We start from the raw sequence: 25,288 nt of genomic DNA on the forward strand, positions 1-25,288 counted from the left end.
CGGAAAAGTTCCGAAATTGAATAAAATGTAGTTTACAAAGCAAATTATATTGTTTCGTCTCAATCACCTTCTGTCTCCTCTCTTACGTGGGGGAGGGGGCGTAGAATGGTAAATTTGCGTTGCGAGGAATTTCGTCCAAACAGTTGAGGGCCATAGTCATCTCTGAATAAGAGTGATTTGTTTTTAAGTAATTGGTGGAATATTAATATGAAAGGAAAAGGGAGAACCCCGAGAAAACTCACGGACACGATGTTGTCCACCACAAACTAATATGGCTGAAATGGCTCGGAAGCCGGACCTCTCGCACCAGAAGTGAACGAGCGCTTTATCACTGAGTCATCGTGCCCTCAACCGTTCTCTACATTTTGCTTCCGGTATGTCTATTAGCACAGTCACACTGACAATAATTCTGTATACGAATGCTTGTAAAGCATCACAGATAACGTAGAATACAGTAACAGTAGATATTATTGTTTTTACATATTGTTTTCTCTTTTGTTCCATTCTGAACACTTTGTGCAAACGAGACCTCAATATTGTCTATCAGCAAATAAAATGTGTGTGAGAGTATAACACGTGATTTTTACGAATACACAGACTATCAAGGCAAAAGGCTATCTATGTATCCAAGGAATGTGACGCAATGTATCGTTGTTCAGTTGTTTCGTGGAGTAGTAAAACAGAGCAAGTAACGCTTGTTTATGATTGTGCTTAACGTTAGAAGCAGCGGCATGGACAGGACGTCATGTGTTATTTTATTTGGTGTTTTGTGACAGCAATTATATTGTGTAGCACTCCATTATCCACGTACAGCGATAATATAACGTGTAAACCATCTGACTGTGGATGTGTTTTCCAGAATGGCAGCAGCATTAACTTGCACTCGATTAGCAATAAAACAGTTCCACCACGGTATGTATTATTACAATATAAAAACAAATTGCATTATATTGATGCATTTTGCGTTTGTATATTTACTTTAGCCAAAGTATCAGAATATTAAGATTTGATTTCAGATCAGCATTCAGGGGGCTAAGTGGAAGAGCGTACACCTCCGGTGCTTGGGGTCCATGGTTCGACCCCAGCTCGCGCCGTGTGGGCTTTGTGGCGCCCAAACACCGTGCTCGTGAGTTTTCTCGGAGTTCTCCCGTTTCCTTCCACTTTCTTCATTCCACCATTTCACTCATCTCTCATCATCACCGTCTCCTTTAGCCTAACCGGCATAACCGTGGGACGTGAAACTCAAAAGATTTCATTTCATTTCTTTTCAGATCAGCATTCCTTTCTGCCGCGAGGCTAGGCCAGGAAATGAACCCGGGTCTCCGAGCCAAAGACGTTCAATCTGAATATTTGTTTGAGGCATTGTTTATATTTTAGCAGTCAAAAATCATTAATAATATTAAAATTATTGAATAATGATTTAAGACTACCGTGTGCATGCAGTTTTAAGAAAAATGAACTTTTGTAAAGACAGCTAAGAGGCTCACGCGAAATTTACATTTATGAACAGAGGCGAATCTAGCCGAAGGGCGGGGGCGGGAGATTTTTGAGTGACGAAAATAATTTAAGCTATTATTTATATATTTTTGAAAGTTTATAGTAAACTCATGATATCATAGTCTGGGTTCTGACTGGTCCCCCCAGTTGTTACCTTCGAGGTCCGCCACTGTTTATGAATTAATCTATACTGGAAGTTTAAGCGGTTTCAAAAGTACTAACGGTTTAATTTATTTCGGGGAGTCCAAATTCTTATGAGGATAAATTATATTAAAATTTGTAAAATCACCCTTAAAATTAGGTTAAATTTACAGAGAAATCGGGGGCCACACGGTGGCTTAGTGGTAGAACGCTTATCTCTGGTGTGTGGGGTCCCTGGTTTGATCACCAACCAAATAAGTTTGTGGCGGACAATATCGTGTCCGTGAGTTTTGTCGAGGTACTCTGTTTCCTCCCACATTCTCATTCTACCAATTCTTCCATTATTATTCACTTTCCTTAATCATTGTCTTCTTTAGCCTAAAGGGCATCATCGTGGGACGTTAACCGAAATAGGCCTATTTAAGGTTATAGTTAAGGAGCCGTACTTCCCATTTAGGGAAGGACGAGAAACGCCATACTTTCAGGAATTATTCATTGAATATCTACCTACTTAAAAAGTTGGTAATATACCCAATTTTAATTAGTTAATGAGTGATTTGAAATTAAAGAAGACGTGTGTGTATTCCGCTCTCGTTGTGTTGTCAACGTTCTGTGTTTACATAGGCGTTTTGCGCTTTTCAAATGTTGTATGTGACGTCATTGAATCATGGAAGTGCGTCTGCGCAGTTTGATATAGGCGGCAGCTGAGTGGAGGAGGAGGCAGAGTAATATGGCGAAGACGTGCACGTGGAATGTGTTGCGAACACGGTAAGAAAAAAATGTCGGGGGGAGTGATTAGCAGTGATTATAGTTATGTGAGTGTGTGACTCATGGAATATTATTGAGTAGATGTTGTTGAAATAAGAATTACCTCGAAGGGAAAGAAGATAGTTTGAACTCGCTCGGTTGTATCCTTGAACCATACGAGGTATATGAAAATGAATGCTTCGTGGCCCTTTTTCTCTTTTTCGTTGTAATTCTTAATTTGGCCCTTGTACTTATATGTGTATCCCTGTAGTGCCCTTATAATCCTTTAAGCATTTGAGGTATGTGAAAATGAATTCTTCTTTGCACTTTTTCTCTTTTTCGTTGCATTTCTTAATTTGGCCCTTGTACTTAAATGTTTATCCCTGTAGTGCCCTTGTAATCCTTTTACCATTTGAGGTGTGTGAAAATGAATGCTTCCTGGTCGTTATTCTCCTTTTCGTTGCATTTTTAAATGTTGCCCTTGTACTTAATATATATGTTTGTGTAGTGCCCTTGTACTTAATATATATATGTGTAGTGCCCTTGTACTTAATGTATGAGTATGTGTGGGGGCAATTGAACGCATATCGCATATTTCGTGCACGTGGATACTTCTTAGTGTTGCACTAGTTATAAAATTGATTTTATTTGATGTACAAGTGGTAATATAACACATAAGAAACCCAGATCACGTTGCATTCTCACTTCATATTGGAGTGTGAATACAACATGATTTGGGTTTCTTATGTGTTGCATTACCACTTGTACATCAAATAGAATCAATTTTGTAGCTAGTGCAATAGTAAGAAGTATCCTCGTGCATGGGAGATAAGAAGTAGCTGTTCTTAACAATTACCCTATTTAATTTTATTTTTACAGAGAAGTCGGGATTTCGAGGAGGGGGTCCGGACCCCCATAAAACACCCCTTGCATACGTCCCTGCCCTCTTATATCCCAAGTGGCCTCTTCCGCTGATGGCGGCTCCGGATGCTACCCACGTAAACTTGTTTCCAACATAGTACTGGGTGTCCCAGAATTCTATCCTTGATTACAAACATTCATAAGGCATAAAATATGACACATACACAAATACTTCTTATCTTAAATTGCATGTCACATATTCAACTCTTTATGTATGCTCATGTCCAAAATTATTGTCGCATGTCTATAAATATGTTGTTGTAGGAATATAATTTGATAACGAATTCGCTCCGTATTTCTTATAATGTTAGTATGTGTATAATCGGCAAAGACATGTATGTGGCAAATTTCATGTCAAGAGAGCAGTAAATAAGAACAATAAAACGAAAATAAAACTTTCTTTCTTGTACATTTAGCAACATTTTGTTTTACTCATTCTAATTTTCGTATTTGTAATTCTTTACCTATGAAATTTACCACAAATGTACATTTCCCGATTATACACATAGTATCAGTATTAAAAGTACCCTGCAAAATCATTATCAAATTATATTGTTACAAGAAGAAAATTATAGATATGCGACAATTATTTTGGACATGAGTGTACATAGTTACTCTTATTTCGTTTGTTATAGGACACAGTGACGCAACAACAACAGAATCGGACACCATCAGTCGTTCTTTCAGGAAAGGTGTTCCGGGGGGCTCTTCTGGTACTATTTTATTTATTATTATATTATAAACATTATTTTGGTCTCGTCAGGGGGGGCACTCTCAGAGCTCGGGGGCAGTGCCCCCCCAAAAAAACATGTATGGAAGAAACATTGGACACCATTTTGCTGAAACATGTACTCAAATCAGGAGAAAGCCCAATGTATCCTCTGGTAGTACCAGATACAGTCACTAAAAGCAGTCCAGAGACAATTCCAGACGACATACCATAGACAGCCACCAGATGTTAAAAGCATCAAGATGTGGTATCCTAAGATTAAGGAAACAGGCAGCGTCAGTAATCTCCCTAGAACAGGCAGGCCTGTACCTAGTGCGCAGATAATTCAGACAGTGAGAGACGCTTTCGTGGGAAATCCCAAGAAGTCAGCCCGCAGAGATTTACGTAAGTTGCAAATTCCTAAGACATCAGTTCACCGCATTCTTCATAAACATAATCTTTTCCGTGTGTACAAAGTCCGAATCGTGCAGTCCTTACAACCAACGGATTACAGTGCTCGTTATGACTTTACTGTTGCCATGCTATCTGAGTGAGGAAAGTGTTGACTATTTACTGTTGCCATGCTATCTGAGTGAGGAAAGTGTTGACTATCTGAAACTTGTCATTTTCTCAGATGAGGCCACATTTCATTTGAGCGATGTTGTCAACCGACACTATACTAGTATGTGGGAGTCCGAGAATCCCCACGCTGTGTTTGAGAGCGTCAGAGACAACCCTAAGCTGAACGTATGGTACGGTCTTACGCACAATAAAATCATAGAAAGTTTTTTTTCTTTAGTGAAAAGACGATCACAGCCAATACCTAGTTTGATATGTTACAATTATTTGTTATGCGACAGATTCAGGACCTTCCGAACTTAATTTTCCAACAAAATGGTGCGCCACCTCATTGGGAATTAGATGTCCGTGTGTATTTGGGGACATTTCCGGGAAGATGGATTGGGCATGAGGGTCCCATAAACTGGCCTCTGCGATCACCGGACATAATACCACTGGATTTCTTCCTTTGGGGTATGTCAAAGACTAAGTTTACCAAACACCAGTGAACGACATGACATCATTACGCGTAAAATTACTGAAGTCATAACATTAATCCCTCATGTAATGTTGGTCACGTAAGGACGCTGGTCAACACATGGGTGGAAATGGAATATCGCTTGGATATCCTTCGGGCCACGAAAGGATCACACGTAAAAATTTAATAGTTGTGTACATAGAAACTTAAATATGTTACATGCAATTTACGATAAAAAGTATTTGTCCATGTGTCACATTTTATGCCTTATGAAAGATTGTATTCAGGGAAAGAGTTGTGGGACATCCTGTATTACTAATTAATTGTTATTCTAATATACCGCACCCACAATTACTTCTCTCTTACTTTCCTCACCGTGTGTGTGGGTTTCCTCGGGGTTCTCCCGTTTCCTCCCACTTTCTTCATTCCACCATTTCATTCATTACTCATCACCGCCGTCTCCTTTAGCCTAACCGGCATAACCGTGGGACGTAAAACTCAAAGATTTCATTTCATTTTCCTTTACTTCCCCCCTTCACTTCTGTTAATCACAAATAATTCGTAGACCTTATTTACATGCTTTCTTTGCTCATCAGAGTCATCACTAAATATGTATATATCTACATTATATTACTCCGCAAAAGTAGTACCTCAAAAAAAAAAATGTTAAGTATTGCAAACTACCCACTTTTCAGAAATAACTAAAACTGAATCCTTATTTTCTCCTGTAATGGAGGATATAACTTCGAAACTGTCACAAAAAATTTGTGAACTATGTTTTTTTTTTTTTTTTTTTTTTTTTGCGTGTTTGAATAAATATTCTGCCAAATATCAATCGAAGAGAGGAATTGGGACAGAGTTCCCTATAAAACCTCGCTACGTTGATAAATCCAGCTATAACGAAAACATATCATGTTCCTGGGACATCAAAAATTACAAAACTCCTATGAAATTTTGTACTACTAGAATTTCTACCTGTACTAGGTTGCCTTACAAGAGGATACGTATATCGACCCCACTTTTGACTCAAAGCTACATTCTTGGAGAGTATTTCTCGGTTCTTCCGGAAATAATCAAAGGATGGCTTTTCGACATCAAAAATATTGTCCCCTTTCAAACACATCACACTGTTTTCATAAATTAAATATTAATTATATTTGGTTAAGATGCAATTTCGACTTCATTTGCTTCCACTCTACATCTAGGCTATCCATCCATTATTGTAGCATACATGTCCTAGTTTAGTTAAAAAGATAGTGAGTTTGAAACTCTGATGCATGCCAGTTTACCTAGTATTACATCAATATGGGAATTAATTATATTCACACTTTAACTTCGATTCTCTCCCTAATTATTCATCCTACAGTGATGTACATTACCGTTTTTGTTAGTATTATGCTGGCATTTCGTCTGATTTTGTCATGTTTGCGTAAACTTTTGTATTTTGGGGCCGCTATCTGCGGCAGTTAACCCTGCCTATGTGCCTGTGTTACCAATTGTAGGGACATGTCCCCAAACGTAGGAAGAATTAGATACTTTTGTTGGGCGTTGGGAACGTATTCATAAATTGATAGTGAACTAAGAGATTAAAATAAATAATAATTTGTTAATGAAAATGGAGAACAAATAACCGTCATACTAGTTATATTTAGTTGGTAAACGTCCTTGCTTCACTTTATCCTGACAAATTGTAATTTTATTCTACCTGAGATACCAACTCTGCTTTTGATCGATTCAGATTCTTACTTCGAAAATGAAAGAAGAGAACTACCGTAGAATTTGAGTATATTGTAACGAACTTCCTCTATGTTGAGTATTATTAATTTGTTTATTTATTTAGCCTTATTTTATATAGCGAAGTTTAACCATGCCTTGTGTCCCACTTAACTATGCAATGCTCAAAAATTTCAATTACAAGTATTAAAAAGTAATCGAAATGACATTGATCTAGTACGGTGGTTCTCAACCGATGTGTTGCGACACACTGGTGTGTCACGCAGTTCCTTAAGGTGTGTCGGGAAATTTTAGAATTTAAAAATGATTAAGAATTTAATAACAATTAGTTAAAATCGAGACAGACTGTACCAGTCAACACCTCCACCGATAACACTAGTGCTCAATGCTACATAGAGTCATAATAACTAATTGGTTTCGCTATTATAATATTTATTATTAATAATAATAATAATAATAATAATAATAATAATAATAATAACAATATCAAACATGTGTGTCGCAATGTCCTGGATTTACAGTAAAGTGTGTCGTCAGTCAAAAAAGGTTGAGAACCACTGACCTAGTCTATAGCTTCAGATACTAAAGCAAACAAGAGAAACAAAACAGAATCAGAGCTTTTTAGCTTCACTTTTAGTTATAAATTTTTGCCTGAAGACACAAGAAAGAGACTGGAACTTTTGACCTAAGAGATAAAAACATATCTTACGACAACCAAAATATTATAAAGGTTTGGTTGTTCTTCAAATCTTGTGGTACTTAAAAAAAAAAAAAAAAAAAAAAAAAGTGTGTGAAACAAGCGTGCCTTTCAGTGGTCTCAGAAAAAAATACCATAATGGACAGGAAATTTTATCATGCATAAAGGATTTCCGGTCAGCAAAAGTCCTATATATTACATAATTTTATGTAGCTAGATTACGTAATATAATGACATTTCTAATGCATGATCATATATTCATTGTGAAGTTAAAATTTCCCGTAGGGACTTTTCGGAAAAAAATAGGGACATTTTAACTTAGTTGTAGAAGCTTAGCCAAAATATTATTGGCAACATTGCTTTATACCGCAAAGTAGATCCAGTATGTTAAACCTTAGGTTAGGATAGGAGTTGCGTTTCGGTTAGGTTTGATATTCCTGGATCTACACTGCGGCGCTTAACACACACTCATGCCAAACAACAATGTTCTAGTTTTTACCAGTTTATATTCTCATATTCCCCAAGTAGTTACATGAGGTATATACCCTCTCATTCTCCAAGTATATGCTCTGTCATACCGCAAGTATTTGAGGTTTTAACCTCATCAATATACACATATCTATTTTCAAGTTTAACGAAACAATCTAATGTAAAAAAAAAATACCTTTTAACATAAAAAGTCTAACCTCAGCACATATTTCCATGTATTGCACATATGGACAGTGATGTAGCTATGTCGAAAGCGCCAATTTCTGGGGGGGAGGGGCGAGACGGATGAGCAGAGAAAAATTTGGGGCGGCAGTTATTTTTTTCTATACCGAAAGGATAGTTCTATATTACTTGACCTATATTGTAATACAACGTGTCGGGGGGAGGGGAAGACGTAGAATACCAGGGGACACCCGTCCCTTTGGCGCCGTCACTGGATATGGCTTGCTACCACTCGTCACCTGTGCATATATGTTTACGGATATTCAGTTAACAGAAGTAAAGGGTCCAGTTTAAAATTAATGTCAAATAAAAATAAAATTTATTGTATAAGAAATGCTCAGAAGTGTATTGTAGTCAATAGTTATGAGTTCCCAGAGTTGGGTTAACCATTAAGCAAAATAAGCACATACTTAGAATACCATAGGAAGGGAGAACTACAGTAATTTCCAAAGCTGAATTTACTATGGTTATTCCCTGCGGGAAGTGATCCCGGGTTCGATTCCCGGTGGGGACAATCGATCAAAAAAGTGTAAAATCTTTTCATTCCTGTTATCCTGAGTGAGGTTTTTCTTGGGGTTTCCCCATTCGTTCCAGGCAGATGCCGGGAAACCAGACCACTACTTTTTTTTTTGTCAATTGTTTTCTTTTTTCTCTTTCCTCGGGTAGGGTGATCTCCAAGGGACGTCAATCCCTCATACATAACGAGCTAACATGGCCATAGATGCTAAAAGCTCAGAAATCTAATTCCTAATCTCAGCGTCATTTCACACTTGACAGTTGAAGCTAATAGATGCGCAAAAATTGATTGATTGATATATGCAAAATTCTTACGATCAGACATAAGGTATTGCACCTTGAAGATGAGTAAACTTTTGCAAGTGGAGCTACATTTTACAATTTTATTTTGATAAATGCATAAATGTTGCGCAGGTCCGTAAAGAAATTTGTGTTGCTTATGGGCTAGACATGTTATCAAAGGCAACAGCCAAAACATGGTTCAATCGCTTTCGTTCTAAAAAATTACAATGTCCAAGATATTCCTCGCAGTGGGCGACCACTTACAGCAAAAGTGGATATTCTAGCAGACGTTGGGCAAGATCAGCGTATAAGCCGGCGTGACATCGCCAACGACCTAAACATCCATCATCAAACGGCGCCCATTTGGAGTAAGCTGTCTACAGAAAGAAGCTCGACGTATGATCTGATGGAAAAATATTTACCCGATTGAATTTCTATCTGCGAATACTGAAACGCAACGAACTCGAGCCATTTCTGAAGCGACTGATCGCGAGTGATGAAAATTGGATAGCCTACGACAACAATGTTCGAAAAAGATCCTGGTCGAAGTGAGGAGAAGCTCTACAGTCTGTGAAAAAGTCCAAACTGACGCCAGGTAGGTAAAGCCAGGTCGTCATTTTACCAGAATCTTGTAGATGTCATTAAAAAATCTTGCAACCCGATCTTTCTATTTACTGTTTACACATTACAACTTTCTGAAAGCAAGAAAGTTATCTCCACCGATGCAGCACTGCATTCTAGTGGACAAATAGTGAACCTCCTCATTAAAAATATTTATCTTGGCGCGCCTCCTCGCCCCTTCCAAAAGAATCTGTCGTTTCGGAAGCGGCAAAACTGTTCCTTTTTTCTTTGTCAGCGGAAGGTCGATAGCAGGCAGCAAGCAAGACGATTCAGAAGGTTGCACAAGATGAAAATAAAAAGTTATATGTCCCTTTCAAGACTGTGTACATGGAGAAATATAGTAGGGTTGCAAGATATTTTTTATGACAGCTCCAAGATTCTTGTAAAATGACAACCTGGCTTTATGCTATGCATTTGATGAGATTCCAAGGGCATCGTACATTACGAGCTGCTGCCGCAGGGCAAAACCATAGACACGGACCTGTAGCCTACTGTCGACAATTAGCAAAAGTGCACGTAGCAATTCCAAAGAAACGGCCGGAGCTGAACAACAGAAAGGGTATCGAATACCACGCTGATAAAGCGAGACCGTATATAACTTTAACGACCGGTCACAACTAAGAAAACTTTGCTAGGAGCTTTTTAATGCATCCATCGCATAGGTCGGATTGGGAAGACCATCATTTGTCTCGGCCTCTGCAGAACTCAGTGAATAAAGTTAAGTTAATTTCAAAAGAGTCCTGTGAAAACCTTGTCATTTCTTGACCAGAAACCACAGAATTTCTACTGCGATGGGATGATAGTGTTGTCGGAAAAATTGCAGATGGTCACCGAACAAAATGATTCATGTGTCATTTTATATTATTTTCAATTCATAGTAAATGTATTCTTAATTTTGACCTCCAAAGGCGCTCTCTCTCTCTCTCTCTCTCTCTCTCTCTATATATATATATATATATATATATAGATAGATAGATAGATAGATAGATAATGGTCGAAGTGAGACGGTATACGGTGGTATACCGTACCGCCTCTGGGTTTACAGTAATGAGGACATACCGTCTCTGGTTTTTCAGTGATCAAGACAGTATTTAAATAGCCGGCATGTTGAGTCAAAATCATAATAAAACATACCACCTCTGTTTTTTCCCTCATTTCCAGCACTGTATATATATAATTGAGCTGAGCGAAGCGAAGCTCTTATACTCGGGTTAGCCGTTTGGTTGTCCGCGAACTCCTAGACCGTTTGGCCGATCTCAACCAAACTTAGCACGCTGATAGAGTATGTCGTGCTGAGTGACAACATAGGTCGAAATCAAAAATCCGATGTACCATCGAGGAATAATCACCGAAAAACGCTTGCTCCTAGACCGTTTGGCCGATCTCAACCAAACTTAGCACGCTGATAGAGTATGTGTAGATGTTGAAAAAGTCAGAATAAACTGATTACGTAGTTTAAGCTCGCTCAGCTCATTTCATTGCAATCGGGTATATCCATTACATTCCTAGTACAAAATATGACCAAAAGACCCGTAAGGGTTATTTATGTACACAAACACAAATACAGTATTTATATACATTTATTATATGTAAATTAAACCGTTTTGGGCTCTGCAATTACTGGGGCATATTTTCGGAATATGGCTTATTGTTGGGGAACACGTAGGAAAACACAGTAATAGAGGAATATTTCTTAGACCCTATCTTAAAGTCCAAAGACTAGGGATGCGCACGAGACAAGATTTATGGCTGTCTCGTCTCGAAAATGTGCTGTAAAAGTGATGTCTCGACTCGAAAAATGTATATTTTTCTATTAGAAGAGCCGTGTCGCGACTCGAATTTTGTCAGGAAAATCCTGTCTCGACTCGTCTCGTGCGCATCCCTACCAAAGACAGTGCCATGTAGGAGTACTCCATTTTCGGAAATTTGGTATCCATAGTTTATACGATTTGTAAATCAGTTAAATACATCGAAATAATATAAAGTCTTTATATTATCTCAGTGGTTAAATGTAATCAATATTTATTTAAGGATGTACTGCTCAATAATCTAAAATAGGTCGTTCGTTATTTGGAATGTATGAAGTTATGAAATTTACAATACATATTAGAATATTATAACCTTACATGTTATCACACAGTATTTTTTTTAATTGATTGTATTAGAATGTTTGACAACTCGAAGAAAACGTATTGTAAAAAGTATTTTTTTTTTTCAATTCGTGGAGCATTACATAAGGTAACTACTTGAATGATTGTACTATTACCGAAGGTACGATGAATCATCGATGTTTTATGTGCAGGATACGAGATGGTACTGTATCAGGTGTTTGAGTATAGAGAGGCAACGATTAGCTGTAAAAGTGTGATGGGAACAAATAAGGTACGAGCTGATACTGTATCATTAGCGAACTCAATCGAGATAATCGCTCTAGCAGCTTTTTGTTCAAGAGTTGTCATGTGGAGTAACTAAAGATGTAACACAGCTGGATATTTTGGTGAGGGAGGGGGGCGGAGGTCTTTTACACTTCCAAACTTTGCTATACATAACTATTGGAAGTCTTGTAGAACAGCTTCGTCCGTCCGTCTGTCAACAGATATCAGACCAAAAACGGTACGAGAGAGAGAGAGAGGCATTTTTTCTTTGTATTTGATTCAGTATTCCAAGAATAGTTTCTATCTCCTTCGTTACCCTCTACTCAATTCGGAAATGTTTTAAATTAATCATTTCCGGTTTCAACGTTTATTGCCATAGATCGAAAACATATCAAAAACAGTTTTTTTTTTTTAAACGATTTAATGACAAAGGCAACATACCATGGTTATCCCGAACATTCTACCAACACTCCATGTGGTTGAAATTTACTATTACTTCCGATTTCAATACTAATTTTCATGGGGCAATTTTTTGCAATTGATTCAGCTTCCTAGGAGTAGGATCTATCTCCTCCTTTAGCCCTCTACACGAATCTGGAAGTGGTTTAAATTAATAATTTCCGGTTTCGACATTTATCGTCATAGAAGAAAAATGCTAATAGATAGCGACAAGCTGTTCTCTGCCATCGATTCAGGGTGTCAAGAGAACATACCATCACAACACACAACCGAAGCCGGAAGTGGTTGAAATGTACTACTACTTGCGGTTTCGATACTGATTTCCTTAGAGCAAAAACGGTTAGATATATCAAGATGCAGTTTCTTGTAGGATTGTAAAAAATATCGAAATACCAAAAGACCGAAATATTGATAGGCCCTACACAAAATACCGATATATCAAAAACTAATATATCGATATAACGAAATATCGATATACTGCACCATGCCGAAATATAGAAATATCGATCAATTTCTCAATGATATTTTTCATTATTTTTTTCCTTTATTTTCTCCGTTGTTAAACCGGAATTTTATAATCTACCTTTCTTTTTCACTTTACAAACAAAGCAAAGTATGTTATCTTTTTAGTATGAATAAATACATTTTATCAGAGTACGACTCGTTGGTTTTTCTTTTCTTTTTTAAAATAACGTATATTCTCAACGTACCCTAGGTGTTGCATAAAGACTGAAAACCCCAAAACTCAAACTCAAAATTCCGAGTTTCCTCTGCTGCATTATGGGTTTATATATATTCACAAATAAATTGGAAAACCGATTTCATACGATTTTTTCCACATGAAATGGATAAAGATTTTTCAACATACCGTGAAATTTCATACTGATTTAATTGTTTTTTACATACATTTTTGTCTTTACTTAAACATATGTAACACTGGCAATTTCTAGTTATGATTATTTTGTCGTCATTGTTGCTTGCTTTTAAAAGTTCCTGGTCTTGTCTTTTCTTTTGGTATATGCGGTTTTTCAGTATTTTAGGATATCGGTATATTTCACTATTTTCTGGTAACTTACGGTATTCCTTGGTTATTTATATAGTAGGTGTTTAGCGTCTCTTTTAGGACCGAGGTCGTATGAAATGTAGACCTACAGTCTAACATGGGATTCAAACCACATGAGCTCCTACCGGGAACCAACCCATGCCTTTCTCGGCAAAGGCGTGTAGGCTAACCATCTATATAGCGACGAGTGAGGTCTTACGTATTTCTGCTTTGCTGTATTCTTTGATATTTAAAACATATCGAATGTCGATATGTAAATCTTAATACCGAACAATCCTATCGTAGATATAATAACGAGATATTGGTTTCCTTTTGAAAGCTGAAGAAAACTAAAATCACGAGAAAACTATAGTATTTATTTATTTATTTAGCCTGTTTTGACTTACAATATGGAGAGTATCTCCTATAAGTTCTACAGTTGTCATGCATATAAATCAAATTGTAATTACAGCTTATTACACCATTTGAAGTACAATATTATAGTAAAAATCACATGTTAAATTTGTTACATAATTACATCATATTCATACATCGTTATCATTTACAAATTCCTGAACTGAATAATATGCTTTAGAAAGTAACAGTCAAACTCTTGGGGGGGGGGGTGCAATTGCCCCCTCCTGCCCCCCCTAAATGACGCCCCTGACTTGGAGTAATTTTGTTGTACTACGTAAATGTCGTTTAATTGCCGCGTGTTGTATGCATGAATATCTCTTGTTTGTATAAACATCTGTTTGTTTTGTTTCACGAAGTGTATACACTCATATATGTATAGGCTTGGAAGGGTTAAAATTTTTTGTGATCTAAATATTTGTTTACATGATGTTCTTTTATTTAGTCTGAATATTATTCGTAGTATTTTCTTTTGTATCCGAAATGTTTCCTGACTGCATGCGGCTGACCCCCAAAAGATAATTCCAAAACTGAGGAGTGATTGGACTTTTGCATAGTATATCGATAATAAGCTATTTCGTCAAACTGTATCTCGTAACCTAAAGAACGCAAAACATAAAGTAGTCAATTTTTTATTTAATGTTTTAACATGGGTTTGCCAAGACAAATCATCATCGATGTAAACACCAAGTAATTTTGTTGCATTAGAATACTCAATTTGTTTTCCATTAATGTTTAGCGAAGGGAAGGATGGAATTTTAAAAAATATATATGACTGTTCATATTGATAGACTTTTACGATAGAAACAGTCTGTATTTTAACGCAAAGAATAATAACTAGTAATCCTTTTCTTGTTTCTTTTTTTTTAAATTATAAACAAATACAAGTGTATTTATTATCTTTAATATATTTATGAATGCTTTTTTTTTTTTAAAAAAAAAAAAAAAAAAAAAAGAACCTGCTTGAAATAGATCATGTTTCAAAGTACATTGCAATGTTATTGGATTGAACTTTGAAACAAAAGCTGTTATCTCGTTACAGGTCTCTTACAGATCTGGTTAGAAACACGCTGAACGTTAATGTTATATTGTGTAACTAGATCGGTATGTTAATTACTGATAGTGTGTACATATGAGCAATAATAAAAAGAGAAAAAAAGGTTCTAGAATCTTTGGGCCACTCTAACGCCCTCAGCTTATCAATTAACGAAAATGACCCTCAAAAACGACACCTTATGAACAAATAAGGTTTCACTTCTTAAAACAAATAAATGTAAACATAGATCACATACTGCCGAACTTGGAAGTTCAGTTCTTCACCTATTTTGGAAGAGTGAACATTAAAGAAAGAGGGAAGGTAAGTAGGATACATTGTCATTATACATTGTCAGTATAAGGATACATTGTTATTTTCTCCCACAGTCTGTTTTTAATGTTTTTTTAGATTCTAGATGTAAATTATTAGACATTATATATATATATATATATATATATATATATATATATATATATATTACATTTTATATGCTAATTTTAGCGTTATCTATTAGCATAAATGTTTTTTATGTTGTTGTACGCCTTAAATTTACCTTTTGCATGTGTTTGTTACATAATTAACTTTAGAAAGAACTAAAATTTAAACTTTTTATCACCTGATAAAAGGGTCTAAGCACTTATTAAAAAGGCGTGATCATTTAATCATTTAAACTATTAAATTCATTTTTTTATTTAAATTCTAAACTAGAATTTAAAAAAAATAACTTAGATTTAGAAATAATTGAAATGTATATTTACCTTTGAAGTCGCTACTTTTTGATAATCTTCCGCGGTGCCATGATACATATTTGTTAAATCGCGAACTGTAAGATTTGATTGATAAAGATGCCTCCTTGCTTCACAACGTTTTTATATACTAATTTTGGTTGATGGAATATATGGGTATCATATTTTAATTACCCGGTATGTGGTATTTAGTTTTAACTTCATTATATTATAATAATTCGTAAAAAAAAAAAAAAAAAAAACTTATTTTTGCATTGTTTTACCCTATTCGAATTTTCTTGTGTAGGACTTTGATATAAGAACTGAAGCTTCCCTGTATCGTTATGAATATGGTTGTTCTCGGACAATCAGCCAGGTGAATTCTACGTCTTCCAAAAGTAGCATTCCAATACAAATGGTAATTAAAATTTACTAAAAATTAATTGAAATCGTACATGTTTTAAAACAGCTAGTTCCTTTTACAGTCCCCCCCCCAAAAAAAAACAGACAAATATTTATATATAGGCAATAATAATAATAATAATAATAATAATAATAATAATAATAATAATAATAATAATAATAATAATACCTAAATTACATTTATATAAATGTTTAAATACCAAAGCTCCAACAGTGCTTAATTTCAACGACCTCCTGTAACATGTTTGAACCACAGGAATCTAAAGGGACACACACTAGCTACTAGACGATCGGGGAGGGTTTGAACACTGTTACAGTACTACCATGAGCAAAATAAATGACGCGTCTCTTTATTTTGAAGTTTTTTGAAAATATCTCCGTTTTCTTTATATGTTCGAAATCTCGGAAGGTTTCCCCAGCAGGACAGGTTAATAACAAGCCCGTTTTTAATATTTGTGTTAGATATTAGCTTAAAATAAAGAAATTAGAAGCAAAAAACATTAAATCGACAGAAATCTCGAGAATTACCAACTCTGCTAAAGTGGGAAATTTTCAAGAACGCGAGGGAATTCTGCAGTTTAACACGAAGCAGCGACATCTATGTCAGTGAGAGAAGCGTGGATTAGATCTACAAACGAAAATTTTAACGAAATATTTCTAGTATGTCTTATTATATGCATTATCAGCGAACTCCAAATATATGAATCTATGCTAAGTATTAACGTATAGATAGTGCAAAAAGTGGAAATTACCTATGGAAAAAGACGAATTGTTAGCCCAATCGTAATGAAAAATCGTCTTTACTGTAGAACAGATTCAGCTTACGTAAGAAAGCAAATAGCTCAGTTAGATAAAGCAACGAGTTTGTATACCGAAGGTAGACGGTTCGAATCCCGTGAAGGACTGTTGTCATTTTTATCACTAAGGTAATTTTATTTATTTTTTATTTGGGAAAGAATCAAATTGTAACATATGTGTAAAACTCATGACGATACCAAAAAAAAAAAAAAAAAAAAAAAAAAAAAAAAAAAAAAAAAAAAGAGAGAGAAAATATCGTCGCATTTGCATTAGTGTCTCTAATTTTTGTTTGCAAACAGATTCGTAATTATTTCCCCTGTGCTCACTGATGCATAACGAATGTTTTCCAGTAAATGTTAATTCTAATTTGGAGAATTTTATAGTTTCACAATTCCTCACTACATAGTCTTCTATCTACGTGTTTGGATATTTTGATAACAGATTTCCCTATTAAATGTTTATTTTTCTCTATAAATATTTGTCTTAAATTGAAATTGTTTTGAATTTACTACATAAGCAAAGTTGCCCGAAGGAGGAGAGCTCAAGTAACAGATATTCTACGTAAAAGCAACCTATTGTAGAATGATGATGCTTCTTACCTTCAGCACATAATCTTAACGTTAGAGAGTCAGAGAGAGAAAAATCCTGTTTTTCCTCCCCTATGACCACTCATCTTAAAGCTCTACCTATAATGATTCGTGTCACATACTTTCGGCTCTCCAAAGACATTCATATTTATTATTATTATTATTATTATTATTATTATTATTATTATTATTATTATTATTATTCCTGTGACTTTTTGGCGCCCTTCCCCTAGTAGTAGCCTATATTTTACATTTTATCATAGTGTTTTTAATAGTTTAAACCAGGAGCGTCATTTCAGATTTTGCTTTGGGGGGGGGGGGCAAGACCTCTTGATATAAGTAAAATTTCGCGTTTTTCACTGATTTACTACTATTCTAATGATAAACTCTATATACATCTCAAACTCAGGGGGGGGGCAAATGCCCCTCCCTAAATGACGCCCCTGTTTTAAACCCATTTTCAAAAAGAAATCCTTACCTAGGAAAACTTCACAAAGAATATGGCCCGCTATAAACAATACCAACTCCACCCCCCCTGGTCTAGTGGCTAGCACGCCTGCCTTCTGTGGTACCGGGTCCAATTCCCGGTGGATTACTGTTGAACGATAAAAGTGGTTCGGATTCCACTATAATTAGTATCCACATCTCCCTTGCCCATTAAGGCATAACCGTGGAACGCTAAACTCAAGCAAACAAACAAACAATACTTAATTCCCGGCACTCTTTATTCTACATGCCATCTCTCAATTTTTCGATACAGCCCCCTTAGTACTATGAAACTCTCTTCTTCCATAGTGAAATGGAAAAAGATCATATAATTGCCACTACTTTACAAGAATATAAACCAAAAACGTCAGTAGAAAGCACATTATAAAATTTACTTTTTGAGGCTCGTTTTGGTGCCCCTCTTTCTCTGGCGCCCCGGGCAGTCGCCCGGCCCTTAGTCCGCCCTTGAAAGTACGGACGCATAACTAAGGACTGCGGAGGAGAGGTTAACCTTCATGTTATGCCACTGGTTTGACGTGTTTGAAATGTTCAGTAAGTGATCGGTTAGTGAAATAATTTCGACAGTTACTGATGTTTAAAGTTTAGCTAAGACAAAGCTACCTAATCAAATACATTTGATATCGGGATGTCACAATTTGATTTTTCCTCACATAAAAAAGATAAAAACAATAGTAATAAAAACCCTTACTCGTACTGGGCTCCTAACTAACTAACAACCTAATTCTTACAGACTAGTTGCTCTGACCAACTGAGTTTCGATTTCTTACGCGAAAGAAGTCTGTTATATTAAGAGGCATGCTTTTCATTATCAAAACTGTTCGAAGTAATACGAACATGGCTTAAGAACAGAGACGGAACTGAATTACCACTCGATTGACCTTGAGGGCAAATCACCAAAGCGTAAAGACGTAAGTTCAGCATGCATTTCTCTGGAGTTGTGTTCAGTATTCCTATCTGCCAGTCATGCTTGTTCGTAGGAGTAATATGTTACAAACCTGACCTTTCGATACAGCACAATAGCAAAAGAATAAAAGGGAAGGGATTCTTGCCCTTGTGAACGTTGGATACCACCATGTGCAATAAAACTGTCGCGTCTCCTTGAAGTGATATTTTATCGAAAATAACTCGTTTTCCTTTATATAGTCTATCCGAAGTTTTTGAGGGTTTCAAAATGAGGAAATGTTACTGACAAACAAGGACGCATTCAGGGGTGGGTCCAGGGGGTCCGGACCCCCTCTGAAACCCCAACTTTTCTGTAAATTTAGCCTAATTTTGGGGATTATCTTTTAAAATTTTATTATAATTTATCCTAATATTGAAGTCGGACCCCTCCCGAAATAAATTACTGCATACGTGTCTCTGACAATTTTCAATATATTCGTTAAATAATAAAGTAAAATAACTAAATTAGGAGCAAAAAGCTTATTCCTATCTGCCAGTCATGCTTGTTCGTAGGAGTAATATGTTACAAACCTGACCTTTCGATACAGCACAATAGCAAAAGAATAAAAGGGAAGGAATTCTTGCCCTTGTGAACGTTGGATACCACCATGTGCAATAAAACTGTCGTGTCTCCTTGAAGTGATATTTTATCGAAAATAACTCGTTTTCCTTTATATAGTCTATCCGAAGTTTTTGAGGGTTTCAAAATGAGGAAATGTTACTGACAAACAAGGACGCATTCAGGGGTGGGTCCAGGGGGTCCGGACCCCCTCTGAAACCCCAACTTTTCTGTAAATTTAGCCTAATTTTGGGGATTATCTTTTAAAATTTTATTATAATTTATCCTAATATTGAAGTCGGACCCCTCCCGAAATAAATTACTGCATACGTGTCTCTGACAATTTTCAATATATTCGTTAAATAATAAAGTAAAATAACTAAATTAGGAGCAAAAAGCTTTAATAATAATAATAATAATAATAATAATAATAATAATAATAATAATTGAAGCGAGCTTAACGAGTTTCAACCGTACGACTCAACCAACGTTTGGGTGCCTGTTCGTTCGTCTGCTCCTCTCATAAAAGACATTTCATTTTAATGAAACTAGTAAGTGCCTTCTTTTAGCTCTGCGGAGTAACTATTGCTTGGAATATGAATCTGCAAAATATAAGAGGTAAAATTAACCAAATGGTGCAAGTTTCCACTTATATATATAAAACAATTTTGCAATATCAACTACGTGAATCTTGTCCCATAAAGAAGCCGAAACCCCTACACCGAAGAGCCCTCCGAGATTTGATCATTGTCCACACGGACTGAAATTGTCATTTGAAGCCAAGACTTTAATATGAAGCCAATAATTTCTTTAAAATAGACGGAAAATTCGGAAGTTATAAGCATTTTCATATTTTTGCCTTTTCCCATAAGGGAGCCGTAGCCCCCTATACTGAAGAGCCCCCCCCCCCGGAGATTTGATCATTGTCCACTCGGACTGAATTTGTCATTTGGAACCAACACTTTAATACGAAGCAAAATATTTCTTTAAAATAGACGAAAAATTCGAAAGTTATAAGCATGTTAATAATTTTACCTTTTCTCATAAGGGGGCCGTATTAGCCTACACTGAAGAGCCCCACGAGATTTGATGATTGACCACTTGGACTGAAATTCTCATTTGAAACCATAACTTTTAATATGAAGCCAAAAATTAAACTTTTACATCAATTTAAACTGACTGGGTTCCGGTTCCCCCCACTATTGTTTAGTTTAGTTAACTGGTAATTTGTGACAGCTTCACATCATCAAAAGAATGTTTCACTTCAACTCCCCTCCCCCAGGAGTTCGTGCTGGATCCACCACTGGAATCAATAGACACTCTTCCTATTCTTTTTGTCACCCTTGATTGTGTAGGGGCTCCTTCGTACAAATAAAGAAGCGGCAATATTACAATCAAGGGGCGCTATATATTAGGTATTCTTTTAGTTACCTACCCCTAACCGCACAGGGCCATCTTTCGTAGAATAAAAAATATTACGTGATATTCCAATCATGAAAGGGGAGAGGATGCTGTAAATATATTTCTTATTCATTTTGTCTGTCCTGCTTATCAAAAATTACTTTCTGTTGGAAGGGTACTGAAATGAGAGGGGCAAAATAAAAAGTCGTACCCCCTCCTACATGGTTGCTCAAATAAGTACTAAAGAAAGCATTTTAAACTAAGATATTTAAGATTTAAACTAGGAAACTAAGATATCCTTACATTATGTAAGGATGGCATATTCAGGATTATTATTATTATTATTATTATTATTATTATTATTATTATTATTATTATTATTATTATTTGAATGTTTTTGGAGCACCGAAATTTTGTGAGACGAACAACGATATGTAGAGGTTTAAGATGGGTGGTCATAGAGGAGGAAAAACAGGATTTTTCTCTGTCTGACTCTCTAACGTAAAGATTATGTGCTGAAGGTAAGAAGCATCATCATTCTACAATAGGTTGCTTTTACGTAGAATATCAATTACTTGAGTTCTCCTCCTTGGGTCTACTTACCTTATGTAGTAAATTCAAAACAATTTCAATTCAATACAAATACATTGTAAAACTTTTCCGTAATTAAACATCTAGGGAAAATTAAACATTTAATAGGGACATATGTTATCAAAATATTCAAACACGTAGATAGAAGACTATCTAGTGAGAAATATTGTGAAACTTTATAAAATTCTCCAAATTAGAATTAACATTTACTGGGAAACATTCGTTATGCGCCAGCGAGCATATGGTGAGCAGTGAGCACAGGGGAAATAATTACGAAACTGTTTGCAAACAAAATTAGGGACGCTAGTGCAAGTGCGACAACGGCATTTTTTCTTTTTTTGGTATCGTCATGAGTTTTACACATACGTTACAATTTGATTCTTTCCCACATAAAAAAATAAATAAAATAACCGTAGTGTAGTGATAAAAATGACAACGGCATTTCCAGGGGATCGAACCCGCTACCTTCAGCATACAGACTCGTTGCTTTAACTAACTGAGCTATTTGCTTTTTACGTGAACTGAGCCTGTTCCGGTAAAGACGATATTTCATTACGATCGTCCTACCAATTCGTCCTTTTCCATAGATAATTTCCACTATTTGCTCTATCTTTATGTTAATACTTAGCATATATTCATATATTTGGAGTTTGCAGATAATGCATATAATAAGACATACTAGAAATATTCGTTAAAAGTTTAGTTTGTAGATTTAATCCACATTTCTCTCAATGACATAGATGTCGCTGCTTCGTGTTGAAATGCAGAATTCCTCGTGTTCTTGAAAATTTCCCACTTTAGCAGAGTTGGTAATTCTCGAGATTTCTGTCGATTTAATGTTTTTTGCTTCTAATTTCTTTATTTTAAGCTAATATCTAACACAAATATTAGAAACGGGTTTGTTATTAACCTGTCCTGCTGGGGAAACCTTCCGAAATTTCGAACATATAAAGAAAACGGAGATATTTTCAAAAAACTTCAAAATAAAGAGACGCGTCATTTATTTTGCTCATGGTAGTACATGACAAATGATGGCTGTGGAAAAATGATTCCCAAGACTGGAATCTTACCGGAATGGTTCCCAAAACTAGATGTTACTGGATATCAATCAGCTGCAGCATTGGCCAAGCTCGTGTTGAAATGAAATATTCAACATCACAAGATTGTGTCATTTATTGTAAAGATAATGGATGATTATGTAAGAATTCGTAAAATAATTATGTGGGTGGAAACTGGAGAATCTCGAGACAGAGATGGAGTGGGTCGTGGGTAAAGAGTTGTGAGTAGGTCGTGGGTCAAGAGAACGTATCTGACACTCTACTCAGTGCGTTGTAGACAGCATCTTCTGAACACTGGTAAATTTGTCTACGTTTTACTTTTAAGACCTCTATTTTTCTTCCTTTTTTATTTGTTTCTATTTATTACCTGAGATGAGTATATCTAACCTGAAAAAAGGAACTTCAGGCACTTTAGGATGTTGATATTTGTAATAGGACTTACTAATTGGCTTTCGAGACACAGCCTGTGCATTTTTAGAGGAGCTGGAAAAAATATATTTTTGAATTACCTGTAATATATGAATTACTATATATCATAAAAAAAATTGAATGTAACTATGTGTCCGTAATCATCATCACCAAATAGCAAAGCCAAATGAAATGACTTTTGGTATATAGTTATTCTCCAATCCCAACTGGGATGTTCTTATATCGGTTTCGTTATAATACATATCCTAAACGAGGAGTGGGGGTCCGAATTTTTGCGAAAAATTTAGTATCTTAGGATCTGTTCAACTTAGGGAACTGAAATTCAGTATATAAACTCTTTATTAAAAATAAATAACGTGTCCTAGCATTTTTTTTTAAATTCTCTTTTAATGGAGGACTATATATATATACATATACATATATATATATATATATATATATATATATATATATATATGGGAAATTAATAGTGTATTGATATGTAAAAATAATCGAAAACGATCGATATTAGTTGAGAAATAAACTGAGAAACAGACACTACAGTGCTTCGCATTTTATATCGATAGCTTTCTACTCGTATTATAATAATTGCTGAAACTTTGTTTATTGTATAGAGCGTTCAGAGCACAAGGCAATCAAACCATAAAACTATAAGAAAAATGGACATACAATTTGTACTGTAAGCTTAATTACATGTATATTTTAAGCTGATAGGGTATACTTAATTATGAATGGAAAATTTTACACTTTTTTCCCTTTACGTTGGCTCACTGTGCCTTTATTTGAGGCTTTCGAATTTCAGACTATTTTTCACTGAAATTTATCTGTAATTCAGCAAGGAAATAGTTACATATGATAATTAAATTAAAATTCATCGCATAACAAACACTTTACCATTTTATATCGTAAAGGTCAGGTCCATCGGTATTGTAAGCGAGCGGTTCTTGAACGATGACCGTAGAAATTCAAACTCTGATTAGTGATTTCGCAGTCTTGTTTTATTACAAGTGTAAACTCAGAAATCAGTGGAGAGGAGAGCGTGGATCATGGGTCAGAGTTGATGACAATGTGGTTTGGTGGATGGTGGATCAGAGTGGGTCACGGTGGGTGGTGGGTCGGAGTAGGTTACGATGGGTCGTAGGTCAACTTTGCATTGACCCACGCCATCTCTGCCTCGAGAAACCCCACTTACATGATTATGCCCATATTACTAACGCATGCTAGGATGCAGTAGAAGCTCTGCCGTAGATATTTTCTCCTTTCTATCTTTCTGGTAAAATAGAAAAATGAAATAATTCCCATATTTTATCTGTGTCGTTACTATCCAAGCTTAGAAATCTGATTTAAAAAAAACAGCTATAAAAAAACATTTATAGGTAACAAATTGACCACCTCATTTCATTTTGGAAATAAATCATTTTGGAAAGAATTGAGGGAGAGAGAGAAACTGTGATCATTTCTATGAATATGGCCTTACTAACAGGTGTAGAAGTATTTGTTCTTTTATCTACGGAAAGGTGTATCTGTGAGAATATGATAACTATTCCGCTTCAATGTCAAGTATGATATGAAGAAGAAATCATATGACTCTTTGATAACCATAGTATATATGTTATGATAAGACGGACAAAGAGGGCACTACTCATTAGTAATCGTGTCGTGATTAAAATCTTCTGACACTTAATGGTATAACGACTCGACAAATTAATTTTATTCGCTTCTTCAGTTTCCGTTGTAAATTTAATTGCTCACCTTTCTATTCTAAAAAAAAAAAAAAAAAAAAAAAAAATGAACATTTTGACATGTAACTTTACGCATTATTTATTTCTAGTGCTCTCGGATAAAATTGATATTTTGTTTATAATTTCTGTATATTTTGTGAGTAATCGAAAATGTCAAAGAATACATTCGAAGAGTTACAGGATGTTACTTTGTTTATATCCGACCTATCTTCAAAGTGTGCTTACACAGTGAAAAGTTGTGCCTCGTACCATCGTACCACCAGCATTATGGACTATCGCCCACATCACAATTTCCACTTCCACCAACTACGTTGAACTTTAGGAATAGGGTTTCCATTCTATTCCTCCCTGCAGCCATTTTATGAGCAGTGAGGGCGATGTTGTAGAAGTTTGAACAGTCCAAATGCACAGAAATCAACTTCGCTGGTGTCAGAGCCTTTAACAGGAATGCTATGATAGGGAATATCCCGAATTTCCATTTCCTGATCACGTTATGATAAAAAGGCGGAGGAATAAGTGGACGTTTTGTCCATTTGGGTCCACACTGGTTCTTCGCAAGAACTAGAGATCTTTCCGACATATTTGGGT

The 25,288-nt window shown here is 35.7% G+C and overlaps 1 protein-coding gene across 2 annotated transcripts in view; it reads left to right on the forward strand.

Moving 5' to 3' along the window:
- The first annotated feature begins 411 nt into the window (after nt 1-411).
- Nucleotides 412-25,288, forward strand: part of LOC145668529 (uncharacterized) — a 46,262-nt gene continuing 21,385 nt past the window's right edge. The window contains exon 1 of one of the 2 annotated variants that reach the window (XM_081736508.1): nt 412-912. In XM_081736508.1, coding sequence (XP_081592634.1) covers nt 746-912 — 167 coding nt within the window. In that variant the 5' untranslated portion in view covers nt 412-745. Of the gene's footprint in view, nt 913-2,289; nt 2,407-25,288 lie in introns of those variants that run through there. The other variant, XM_081736509.1, reaches the window with a different exon arrangement.

The sequence above is a fragment of the Thermobia domestica genome, chromosome 13, assembly GCF_964235325.1.
Source record: "Thermobia domestica chromosome 13, izTheDome1.hap1.1, whole genome shotgun sequence".
NCBI lineage: Eukaryota > Metazoa > Arthropoda > Insecta > Zygentoma > Lepismatidae > Thermobia > Thermobia domestica.